Below are 12,809 nucleotides of genomic sequence, written 5' to 3'. Positions count from 1 at the left end.
TCACTTAAAAACCGGACATTAGGGCGTCCGGGTTTAATTCCTGCCAATTCCTGGACTGTCCAGGTGAAACCCAGACAGCTGGCAGCCCTAGTATCCGCTGATTAAGCATATAGAGTGGGTGCGTTAAGCGAGCAAGCGGCTCAGTAAAATAATCAACCTAACGACTTGCTCTCAACAGTGATCAGAGTGAGATAACAGAATGGCCACCTGCAGGAAACAAGTGGAGATGACAGGCAGGATTGACAGATACGGTTGTCGGGAACGATGAACTGGTTTCGACTTATGAAGTTATGTATTAATTGGCTAAATAAGATGGTAAAAATTGTTGTTTTCGAATTTGTATCATTTTAATTTCATTTTTAAAAACGTAGATCTGTTTTACGGTTATTAATGTATTATTAGGCTTGTAATATTAATATTATTCATAATTTTCATTATTAATGTCGTTATTGTCGGTATTAAACACAGCGCCAAACTCAGTGAGGTACAGCAGGGAACAATAACGTCACACGGCCATTTCATCTACCATCACCTCAGAAACCCAAACAAGCAAAGAATTATTATTCTTCATTTTTAAATGTCGCTCAGCGCTCTCGTGGAGTAGAACGTTAAGTCATTTAAATGAGCTCAGTGTGCGTTCTGAGCGTTCTCACTTTGAGCCGCTCACTTGCTTAACGCGACAGAGTCACAGTGGAGGTGCAGTTGAAAACGCCAGCACAGGCGCGCAGGATTTATTCATACAAAACAGAAACGAAAGATAACAAAGGTGGTTATGTGACATTACTAGCGAAGGTAACGCACAGAGGGCCAGTACAGCAAGCTGTACAAAAATGCAAAATAAAACACAGTACAAAAAACTACAAATAAAAGGTGCTGTAAAAACCGCTAGAGCTACTCCCGTAAACAGGAGGTCCGCTGGAGTCCAATTCTCTCTATACTGTAGGCTGTTGTTGCCTGAAACTAAGCTCCGTTCCTACCCCTCGGTGTACACACGCCCGCCAGTGGCTGCAGTTTCTTGCGTGAATGCTAGAACCCTGACCCTGGTTAACCCATGCAGTAGTCAGCAGTCTCCAGCGGGATTCCAGACCTCCGTAGCACGGAGTCTCATGGCCTTGCAGCAGCCCCGAGCCATCTCCCGCAGATGTTTTTGAACTGAAGGGCACTCCGTAAAGACCCGCCCACCTGCTGATTGAGGACCAACACAATCAATCACTTGCTGCCCTCAAAAATGAAAACAAAAAATTATAAACAGTAAAAGAGGATTTTCACTGGGTTTAGGTCATACTGTTTTGATATATATATATATATATAGATATATATACGATAGATATAGATATATATATATATATCTATTATATATATATATATTTATATATGTTATTTTAAACAGTGTTAATAGAACGATCCTGTTTACAACCGCTGCATTCTAATGTGTATTCAAATGTTTTGTGTTAATCGCAAGTTTTATTTGTATTGAATTTTGCTGCAGGGTGAATCCATGTGCTAGCCTAAGCCAGCCTCTTGTAAGTCTCTTGTTCATAGACTATAGAGGAGGAAAAAAACCAAACCATAAAACTTTAATTCAGTACGTAGATCGATTGCTACAATGTGATGCTAAATATATGACATTGTTATTTCTTTAAACTGATAAAAACGGAAATGTAATACCATTTAGGAAACTGCTCAGTTAGTAAAGCAACAGGCCCTGTACTAATGGACACTCTAGTTCTCTTCAGTATTTACACAAGATAGAAAACCCTCACAAGGGTGACTGACTGCAGCACTAACTGCTTAATTACAACCGGGCACACCACCCTCATATAGAATATTGATTTAAAGACAAATGGAACATTGCAACAGTACGCCAGGTCAGATGTACACATTTCAGAGCAATTAAACATACTGTTGATGTTCATGTAAAGAAGAGAAGTGCTGTGCGGTTACACGTTCACAGGAGACCAAGTTCGTTTGTTATTCAGCTCCCACAGTACAGTGGAACAAAGTGCTGGCCACTTAGCACAGCAGGATGGCTTTTCCACAGAGCAACATGCCCAGAACAAGCTCTTCTTATTTGGAAGCCACAGAGATGGCTGATGTCATGCCTGGCTTGGTTATTTATTGTGCTTGTTTGTGCGAGAAGTGTTAGGGGAGTGCTGTCCTGGGCTAGCAGACTGACCAGGTTATCCACAGAAAACCAGTTATAATTCAAGGAATATTTGCACCACTTGGAACCCCTCAACAATGGTCCAGACTTAACAACCCTGCATGTGACCATATACTGTACAGTTCATACTCCTTGAAAGCCATACTAATTAGCATTAATAAAATCATTTATATTTTATTATTTGCCTAAACTTTGCTCAAAATTTATATTGCTAAAATGCAGGTTATCACCCTTTGTATGGCTATAAAAGTACTGTATTAAGAAGTCAAGTGACAAACATTATGGCTAGTGCCTTCATCAGTACCAGTTGTAAGTGAATACATATTTTTACACTTGCTAAAAATCACTTCCCACAGAATTTCTCTTAAGTATAACAGATTGTTGGCTTTTTTTGTTCAAATTCAGGTGCATGACATCTTCCCGGTGATTAGGAACAAGGGGAAGAGCAATAAAGTGGTCAGATATACAATTCATGTACAATAAACCAGACTATTGCTTTCAGTGGAGCTTAGTATATAGTTGGTTCCCATACACAAAATGATAAATCCTGAGAAGTAGTAGGTAATGATCCACTGGATTGTTTTAAACATGCAAAACCAGAGCACCATGCATTCAAAGCCAGGTCACTAGAGAATAACTCACTGTGGCTGATGAAGTTATTCTACTGATCTGGCAATGCTGTTATTAATTATAAGATGAGTGAGAGGAATAATTTGCACATAGTCAGTGTCATTGTTGTGCTGCAGAGCTTGTATTTGAAGCAATGTGTTATTAAAGGAGCTTCTAAATTAAAAGTTATACCCCAAACCAAACATGCCAATTTACTCCTTTATTTAATGGGCTGTTTGCTTTGTTTCAAAGCCTTTTTCTTAGACACAATTTAGTTGAAACATTTTGTTTACTTACAGTATCCTTAGTTTCTTGTAGTTGTACTACTGCAAAATGACTACGTTTTCGTAACGGTCAGTGGAATGCTAATAAAGTAGAATTGAGTACCTTAACCATCGATTTTATTGAGGATGACATTGTTTCTGCCCTCATTGTTGAGAGAAATCCTGATTTGTGTGATACTGAATAAACTAGCCAGTACAGGCGTGCTGCTGTCATGCCTGCCCAGTTAACCTCTCTGCAGAACAGTCACGCTGCTCCCCTGTGTCTTCTGAAAGTACGTCAGCACGTCCCTTCCAGGATTCGGCTGGCACACTAATTAACCAACAGAGACGCCTGCGGTTTCTCTCAGAATGTGATGTGAATCATTCAGTATCGCCTTGTGCTGACTCAGCCGCAGTTATTCCACAGTGCATTCCACCTTCTCTATATATCTCGCAAAAAACAAAGACCAGTCAAGGGTTTGAAGCTATAGAAGGGTATGAATGAGCAGAATGTGTGACGCTTTGCTTAAAAGGGCATAGCCTACAAACACAAAGAACAATCATGTAAAATTGAATTTTCTTGTATCGGTATGTAAAGTTGGACTCCCTTACAAGTAGCAGATTCTCAGATAAAAATGCTTATTTTTTCCCAGTTGAAGTGTTTAGTTTAAAGGCACTGCAATCAAAAAATGAACTGCTCTGTTGCAGTTTAAATAATTTGAACACAGTTTGTTTGGAGGAATTGCTCTGGGCCAACACATTATGCATACTAATACAACATCTTTTAAAACTGTGAAAACTTTTTAATAAACAATGCACGTAATTGCATTTAATAGACAATTAAGCACAATAGCATGTTAAAGGCCTTATAAATCAACGTAAAACTGTATAAATCTTAACCTGGTTATGTAACAGTGTGTCAGTACTGGGGTAAACTCAGTAAAGTACTATTTGTTCGTTCATTCATACAGTCATTTATTGCATCTACCCCTTATGTTTTATCTACCACTTCACTCTGTAATACTTGCTTTATGGCATGTGATATTGCACAGTAATGCTTTGTGCATGTGGGTAGATTTGGTGTTGTAAGCACCTGTTGATTATGGGGCTTACACAATCCATAATCCTCAAGGCAGTTTTGCTTGTTCCTGCTACCACAGCCAACACTTCATTTTTGTGTTCTTTGGTGCTGTGAATGGAGATATCGCATGTCTTTCGATGAGTGTTAGGCAGGGATTGTATCCTTGTGGGCTTCATTTGCGTATGAAGTGCCAGAAGCCTGTTGTCATGGTGGCAGCAACCAGCCTTCTGCTGCTCACGGTGGCTTCATGCTCGGTATCATGCTTTGGCACTCGAGCACTCAGCAGGCTGTATCATCATCCTCCTCCTCCTCACTGAAGAAAAAGAGGTGACAGAACAATACTGGCAGCTCCATGACCTGTTGCCCTTTGAGTACTGAGACTTGCTGACAACGTATGTTATCTTGAGGTGAGACTTGTACCTGTTGCTTTCAAGGGACAAACAGATTTAATGTATACGTTATTGCGGTTTTATTTGAGGCAAGCGGTGTGTGTTCTGTAATATTAAAAGAAAGTATTATATCCTAAAGCATGAAAAATATATTTTCATAAGCCAAAATTGCCATGAACTGAACAGGTCTGTGAAATGTAAAATGCATAATTAATTTGGATCACATGGATGATGAAGTTTTTCATAGATTTTTTTAAAAATGTATTTTAAGGAGGAAAAAGTCTTGTATGATATATTTAAGACAGTAGAGGCAGTTTATGCTGCCATAATTGAACATAGATGGTCTTCAGTGTTGAACATGAAAAGAATTGAACAATTGGAAAAGAAAGCCACCCGCTAGCATATACAAGCTGTCTAAGTATAATGGTTTAAGACGAAGTTCAAGTGATTTATGCTTACAGCTATTATGATTTTATTCAGCTAAAACCTCTCCAGGTCACAAGGGTCTGTCCATGTGAACCCCAAAGTCTTAGTGTCACACATTTCATACGCAAGGTAGGGAATTTAATCTACTTTCGGAGTGGAAAAATGTTCGTTATGTTTTGAGTTGTTGGTGCAGAATATATATGCCACTGGTTCTTGTAAAGAAAGGGTTTCATTTCAGCAGTAACGCTTAATTGGAAATGTTTTCTAACAAATTGTTCCGCGACCTCTTAACAGATCTGAATGATTAAATTAATGAATACAGAGAATTAGAAGGCTTATGGAGTGTATCATTTTGCATGTTTTTGGTGTTTTTTTGCTGTGTAGAGTTTGAAAATGACCACCAGGGATGTGCAGTTGTTTTCTGTACAGATTTCTAAACCAACGCACAGTTGTCACAGTTAAAAACGACAAGGGGACTAAATGTTTTACTGAAAATGCTGTTTTTTTTGGTCCCCCCCGCTCAACTCTTTCAGCAAAAAGTAACTTTACTAAAAGACTACGTCCAAGATAATTAATTACGATTCTCAATGTATTTTACTTAAATATGAAAAAAATGAGCATAGATAGTGGAATATGTAGCAGATTACTTTACTGGTCTGCTGTTTTGAGTGGAGTTTTCTTTCCTAGATTCATATAAAGGTCTTTGGTGGTAAGAAAAAAACACCACTACAGTTTCTACTTCAGTCGCTGCAGCTGTCTTATTTTATTTTTGTTTGATTTCCTTGCCTCTTGTTTTAGCTTCTCTATGAGGCTGAGTGCACCCATGCATTACATTCCTTTCTTGCTTCCCTCTCACAGAAGGGCTAAAGCCTTCACATAGCAGGAAATATCCTCTGTATTCCACTCTTCTGGTTGCTGTTGCATGCCCCTTTCGTTTTCAGAGGGGGAGATTAGTAGACAAGGACCGTGTGCTGGGTGTGGATAATCTCACTCATGAGGAAGGCCTTACTGTTGTTCAATCCCAACCTTTTCCTTTCATCACTGCCATTTCTTTTTTTTTTATTTCTGATCAGCAATTAGAAGAAAAGAGTGAAGATGAAGAGGACAAGGAATGTCTGAAACAGGCGATAACAGCCCTGCTTAACCTCCAGAGCAGCATGGAAAGGATATGCTCCAAAAGCTTGGCAAAGCGGCGACTGAGGTAAGTGTCTTTTGTTTTGGTTGTCCCTGTTTTCAGTTACACCACCTGACACACCCACCTCCTCCTGTAATGGGCTTTTTCAGTCTCTCCCAGTTTCCTGAGGAGAGAGACCAGAGAGGGAGGGTGCAGCCTGTTTGGTGGCCTGCTCTATTGTCAAAAGGAAGTTACGTCAGGGTGTGAGTTAGGGGCCTGTTATTTTAAACTTTCAAAAAATACCACGGCATCACAGCCTCCCAATTTTAAGTCCAGCTTTTTTCTTAGGTTTTTTTTTTTTTTTTTGGTTTTCTGGTAATGAGAAAGTTGTGTAGCGGTTTTAAACAGGCTTGTTACAGAATTACTGTATGCATTTTTAAATTTTACCAGTAAGTATGTTTTGATGTTTGTGGGAGACTGACTTTTTCATTAAATGAATGGGTGAGTGTATACACTAGATGTAAAGGTGTTCCTTACAGTACTCCTGTTTTGTTGTAGCTTAAGGCAGGGGCTTCTTGTCAAAAGACTTGAACCTTCAGTGATGTCTCTTTTCAGACATTCTTGGACAAGGGAAAGCATTATATTTCTGATTTAGACAATTGTTTTTTTTTTTTTTTTGTTTTTTTTTTTTTACGAATACAGCTTATGAGTAAATGTGAATGTATAAGAAGAAGTCAAGAGTGAACAAATTCTAAAACCTACTAAAATGCCAATGCCTTTGTTCAAATCTTTTGTTGACACTCGACCATTGACACAGTCTGTTATCTAGCAGGCAATGTCCGCTTGTGTTGGACCCATGTTTTGAAGATTCTGCTTTGCTGGGGAAAAAAAAACAAAAAATAACAAAACCAAAGCATTTTTCTCTCTCCGATCCACAGCGAGTCGGCCTGTCGGTTTTACAGTCAGCAGATGAAGGGCAAGCACCTGGCCATCAAGAAGATGAACGAGATCCAGAAAAATATCGACGGCTGGGAGGGCAAAGACATCGGGCAGTGCTGCAACGAGTTCATCATGGAGGGGACGCTGACGCGGGTGGGCGCCAAGCACGAGCGCCATATCTTCCTCTTCGACGGGCTGATGATCTGCTGCAAGTCCAACCACGGGCAGCCCCGGCTCCCGGGTGTTGGCACCGCGGAGTACCGGCTCAAGGAGAAGTTCTTCATGCGCAAGGTGCAGATCAACGACAAGGACGACACGGGCGAGTACCGGCACGCCTTCGAAATCATCCTGAAGGACGACAACAGCGTGGTGTTTGCTGCCAAGTCCGCCGAGGAGAAGAATAACTGGATGGCGGCGCTCATCTCCTTGCAGTACCGCAGCACCCTGGAGCGCATGCTGGACCTCACCATGCTGCAGGAGGAGAAGGAGGAGCAGATGAGGCTGCCCACCCCAGACATGTACCGTTTCGCAGAGCCCGACTCCGAGGAGAACGTGGTTTTCGAGGAGAATGTGCAGTCCAAGTCGGGCATCCCCATTATCAAGGCTGGCACCGTGGTGAAACTCATTGAGAGGCTCACCTACCATATGTATGCAGGTGAGATTGGCACATGAGAGGGGGGCACAAGAAAGGAAAGAATGCAAAAAAGAAAAGACAATTCAATACATACTTGTCTATGCTTTTTTTTTTTTTTTTTTTTTAAACTTGCTTAGGAATTGTTTTAAATATTCGGCTTGCTGTTCATTACTATGTAATTGTTTTTCTATATTGATGCATACATTTAGTTGTTTATGGTTTTCAAAATAGCTGTAACATACCCAAGTTAACTAATGGGAACCTTTAGATGACTGATTGGTTGTGAAAATAATTTCTCTGATTAACTCTGATGTGGACTGTTGCTTCTCTTGTAAGTTCGGGTCTGTTCTGGTCTTCATGAACATGTTCAGCTTGTACCTGTATTGATTTTTTTAATTGGGAGTTTTCAGCAGTTAAGAGGTGATTTTATTAAGGCAAACGCACAAAGTTACTGCCTGTGTTTCTCATGCTGCTCCCTTTAGTGCTTGCCGTTCTAGCACCAGTGATCCTTCCAACCCAAATATAATTGAGACTGTTTATACATTTTAGGACAGAACATTCAGCATTTAGTTCAGTTTTGCACTTGGATATCCAATTTTCTCATTTGAAAGTGTGTACAGCCAGAACATTGGAGTCTTCACACGTCAGCTGTAGATTTAATAGGCGTTTAGATTTTTATTTCCACCTGCTCTCCTCTGATTTTGTCAATAGTGTGCTTTTTAAAACATTTTGTATGTCTTCCATAAATATTTAGAAAACAAGAGGATGTCAGTGAACTGAATATGTTGTTTGTGTCATTTTCAGCCTTGATAGGTTGATAACTGTATAGCTGATAAATAGAATTGCACAACAGATTCAATTACCGATTGCAGAAGACATGACGGTTTCAGTTTTGCCAAAGTTTCTATACACTTTTTGTATTACTGTTGAATTTAACCATTTGTATTCTGCCAGAATACATATTACCCTATGGAATGTAAAAGTGAAGTTCCCAAAATGTGATAATCCATTGAATAGTGGATTTGTGCTTTTATTATGTCTGCTGGAACTGGTAAAAGACTAGAGTAGGAGTTCATTTGTACCTTGTTTACCTCTTGTGCCAGAACAGGATGACAAAACTGACTTCATATGAAGGTTTTAGGTTCAGTTGTGACCTTTTTTTCTGCATTAAAACAAGTTTCTGCCCTAGCTCTGTGGTGTCCATGTGGAATTTAGTTACAAGCTGCCCATGCATTTTCTCACCATCTGTAACTGTAGCACGGTTTCAGAAATTAATAATGCTAGAGATGTTTCATTTAGCAAGTGGGCTGGCAGGACTTGGAATTCAGGGAAAGTTAATTTAATTAACATCAAGTACAGTAATACCATTTCTATATGTGGCCTTAGGACTAGCAGTTGCAAAGCAATTATCCCCATCCCACTGAACACTTCAAACAAGGTTCAGGGCTAGCCTTTCTGGTTGTTAGATCTTTTTAACACAGGATGAGAAACGAGTCCTTTCTGAGTTCTGCCTACTCCAGGGTTGGGCTGCACATTTAAAATATTGAGCAGTTAACAATAACAATTCCTGTTACATTTTAGTCCAACAGAAATCTAATCCGACTGTAAAGGTACAGTAATGATGGAAAGCAGCGTTCAATCTGTGGTTTATTTGTAGTTTTTGAGTGGTTAATGCCAGTATTGAGAGCTTGGAGAACAGGACTCGTGCTGTACAGAGGTGCGTTTCACATTAACAACTGAGAAAATTGGTATCAGTGTTTGATTTGATTCTAGTTTAAATAAAGAAATGTATTTCAAGTGTATGATGGGCTAACAGGGACTTGATCAACATTTCCTCCACCAGGATGGGCCACAACAGGATCAACCATCTACCTCCGTATTACCCCAAATATCCGTGATTGATTAAATTTAGGGGGATTCACTGGGGTGTAAAATCAGAGCTTTTCAGGGCAGATAGTTGAAAGAAACATGGATGTTACCCTGCCGGGTTGGGATCAATTCTAATTCCTTATTAAATTCAATTCCCAATTCCAGTTCTAATCAATTCCAATTGCAGGTCCTTCAAAGGAATTCATTTGAAAGACTTTAAATTGCAATTGATCAAAAGGCATTGATCCCAACCCTGTTCTCCTTTACAAACAATTCTAACTCCAACTTGTGTCAGCTTTTATCAGTACCTATAAGAGTGTTACCTCTCATTGAACTGATCAGTGTTCCCATTGACCGGTCCATTAAAAAGCAAAGGGAAACTACCCTTTGTCTCCATACCCACCAAGGCAGTTGGTCTGTGTGCTCATTTGTAAACCATGTTTTTTTTTTCCTTTAGTAATCCTGTAAAAATTGCTTTTCTAAGGATTTGGTACCATTTAAAAAAACAAGAGCTGAAAGTGCACTTTTGAAGACCTCCGCTTTACATCCCGCTCCCAGCTTGCTGCTCTATTTTTAAAAGTCTTCTGATGTGTCAAAGTGGACCTTGTGCGTCAGCCCGATGTCTGTTTCCTTTCTAGAAATAATCCCAGGCAGATTGTTTGTAAATGCGTGCTGAGTCTGTTGTTGTTACACGTCGGCCAGTTTGAATGGCTTGCTAGAGATTCATCATGTGAACAAACACGGCGACTAACCCCTGGTCCCCTGCCTTATCAGACGCTCCGAGGAGGCCGTTTGCTGTGGATCTCTTCCAGCTTGCTGTTCGAGGGCTGTTGACACACCAGCCATTGTGTGATCATGTTTCACTGCTGAAATAGTCTCACCAGTGCAAAGAACATGTTTGTTTACATCTTTTTATTGTTGCTAAAATGTTGCTTTTTTTTCCTTCCCTGAAGCCCTGCACAGTGTATACAAGCCAAACAGCAAAATTGATCTGAGTCGGTTTAATATATAATAGAACTCAGTAAAATCAGCATGGATTTTCTGAATGGTGACCACTTGATTGCATTAGAAGTAGAGCCTTCTCTGTTGTAAGCTGCAAGAGACTTTCCTAATTGTTTTAAGCTGCAAGAGACTTTCCTAATTTGTTATAAGCTGTAAGAGTTTCCTAATTATTATAAGCTATAACTATTTTTATTATTGATCAATTGTATATTTATGCAGATACACTCATGAGTAACATGACCACATGTGTAATATGCCCAGGGTAACAGCGAACGGTAAACTCCACAAATTTACATTACAAAACCAGGGAGAACACAATCTTTTCCCCAGACATCAGCGCTGTAGAAGGGGTGTCAGTTTTGTTCAGGCATTACATTAAACTAATACAAATAGTTATTGAACAATATAGTACACTAAGGGTAACAGACAAGACACAGCATTGCAGCTATGATTTTAATTGGCCGCACTTTAATTGGAGCTTAATTAGAAATTACTTGGGTGAGGATGTGACCTGCTTGATTTTACATTTTCCAAAAGGAAACTTGCTACTTTTTTTACCTGTGTTTTTTTTTTTTTTTTTTTTTCCCTAGATCCTAATTTTGTACGAACGTTTTTAACAACATACCGATCGTTTTGCAAGCCACAGGAACTTCTCAAGCTACTAAAAGCTAGGTAAGTAATTGAGACAAAGTGATGCTTTTAAACTACGTTTCATTTCACCCAAGGCTGGCAGTCGCTTTTTTAACTGGCTCTGCATGCGGACAGGGCTGTTTTTCGAGAGCCCCAGTAGTTAAGTTTGTTTCTGTGTCCTTCCCTGTGGCAGTATGAGGTTTGACTTGCGCCCTGTTTCTTGTAAGGTTTGCAATTCCAGAGCCCAACCCAACTGAGGCTGACAAGGCTGCTGTGGAGAATGGAGACCAGCCCCTGAGCGCAGAGCTGAAGCGCTTCAGGAAGGAGTACGTCCAGCCAGTGCAGCTCAGGTAGGCAGCCATGGGTGAAGGAATATAAGAGAGTATGTTTTACATTAAATCATGGAAACGATTTTGTCGAGATGTCCATTACAGTTTAATTAGACAATTAGTGTCCATCCTTCACCTAAAGTGAGAGAGACATCTTGTGGAGTTCAGTAAGTTATACACTGTTGGATATCCCTTGTCAAGTAATGGTACACATGTGTGGGAATTTGCTGCCCTTTATTCCCTCCATTTTCAAATATGTGCAAATATTTTAATCAGGAAGCCATCTCATGGTGGTACCCCAAAATGTTATCCATTTTTCTTTCCCTCTCAGACCCATTGCTCAGTAAATTTATTGCAGTCTTTAAGAACATGCAAAAGATTCGAGTGCGCTATCCAAAAAGACAGGATGAGACAAGAAGTGAAGTTCTTTAATGGAGTCCTGATTGCTACACATTTGCATACTGTGGTTTTATGTAATTGTAGTGACATGAATACCACGTTGCAGAGTGCTTATTACCTGACTTTTAATTAAAGTTATGTATACAACAGCCACACATCAAAGGAAATGTACGATTACTCCAGGGTCCACAAACAAATTGAGACCCAATTTTCACTACTCCATAGCTAATTCTTGCAACCGATATGATATCACGAAGGTAAATTTCATTTTAAAAAAGTGTGCATGCTTTTGTTTTTATCTAAGAAAAAAAAAAAAAAAAAGCTTTGGTTGAAAGATCCACACTGAATAAAATTTAAACATTTTCAAAGACAGGCTGTACCCCTGAATTGGCCTGAAACAAGAGATCTTGACCTGTTGATTCAGAAGTGATGTCTCTTGTTCAACCAGCCTGCTTCGCTGTGTCTAACTCGCATCTCTCTTCCTCAGAGTCTTGAATGTGTGCAGGCACTGGGTGGAACACCACTTTTACGATTTTGAGAGGGACGCCGGCCTGCTAAGTGAATTAGAAGAATTCATAGGAAAGGTCAAAGGTATGAATATGAAAAGCCATGAGGAAAACCATATACTCTGTTTTAAACCAAATAACACAAGCTTACCTAAGTTTCAAGGTTTAAATTTGCTAAAGGGTTTGTATTAGATTTAAAAAGTATTGCGAGAAAACATACCATACGTAGACAGCATTTGTATGTCAGAGTTTTTACTTTCAATAAATGTGTGGTTTTATAGAAGACACACAAACATTTCAGACTTTTCTGGGGACCGCTGTTCTTGGTGAAAGGTGAAGCATTAGTAGATGAGAAGTTGGCATTAAGATAACTAGATTGTGGATTTCTTTAGCTTTGACTGCAGTGTCAAATATAGAGAGCATTCTTTGCCAGTTTGCCAATTATTTTATGGATA

At 39.6% G+C, this 12,809-nt stretch overlaps 1 protein-coding gene across 2 annotated transcripts in view; it reads left to right on the top strand.

The window, feature by feature from the left end:
* LOC121316886 (son of sevenless homolog 1) overlaps positions 1 to 12,809 on the top strand; it is a 55,558-nt gene that overhangs the window by 26,930 nt on the left and 15,819 nt on the right. For both annotated transcript variants that reach the window (XM_041252173.1, XM_041252174.1), the window contains exons 9-13: positions 6,006 to 6,133; positions 6,985 to 7,640; positions 11,081 to 11,162; positions 11,348 to 11,470; positions 12,336 to 12,439. In XM_041252173.1, coding sequence (XP_041108107.1) covers positions 6,006 to 6,133; positions 6,985 to 7,640; positions 11,081 to 11,162; positions 11,348 to 11,470; positions 12,336 to 12,439 — 1,093 coding nt within the window. The remainder of the gene's footprint in view (positions 1 to 6,005; positions 6,134 to 6,984; positions 7,641 to 11,080; positions 11,163 to 11,347; positions 11,471 to 12,335; positions 12,440 to 12,809) is intronic.

Source organism: Polyodon spathula, chromosome 6 (assembly GCF_017654505.1).
Source record: "Polyodon spathula isolate WHYD16114869_AA chromosome 6, ASM1765450v1, whole genome shotgun sequence".
NCBI lineage: Eukaryota > Metazoa > Chordata > Actinopteri > Acipenseriformes > Polyodontidae > Polyodon > Polyodon spathula.
The sequence above is the reverse complement of the archived record's forward strand: the minus strand, read 5'-3'. Positions and strand labels throughout refer to the sequence as shown.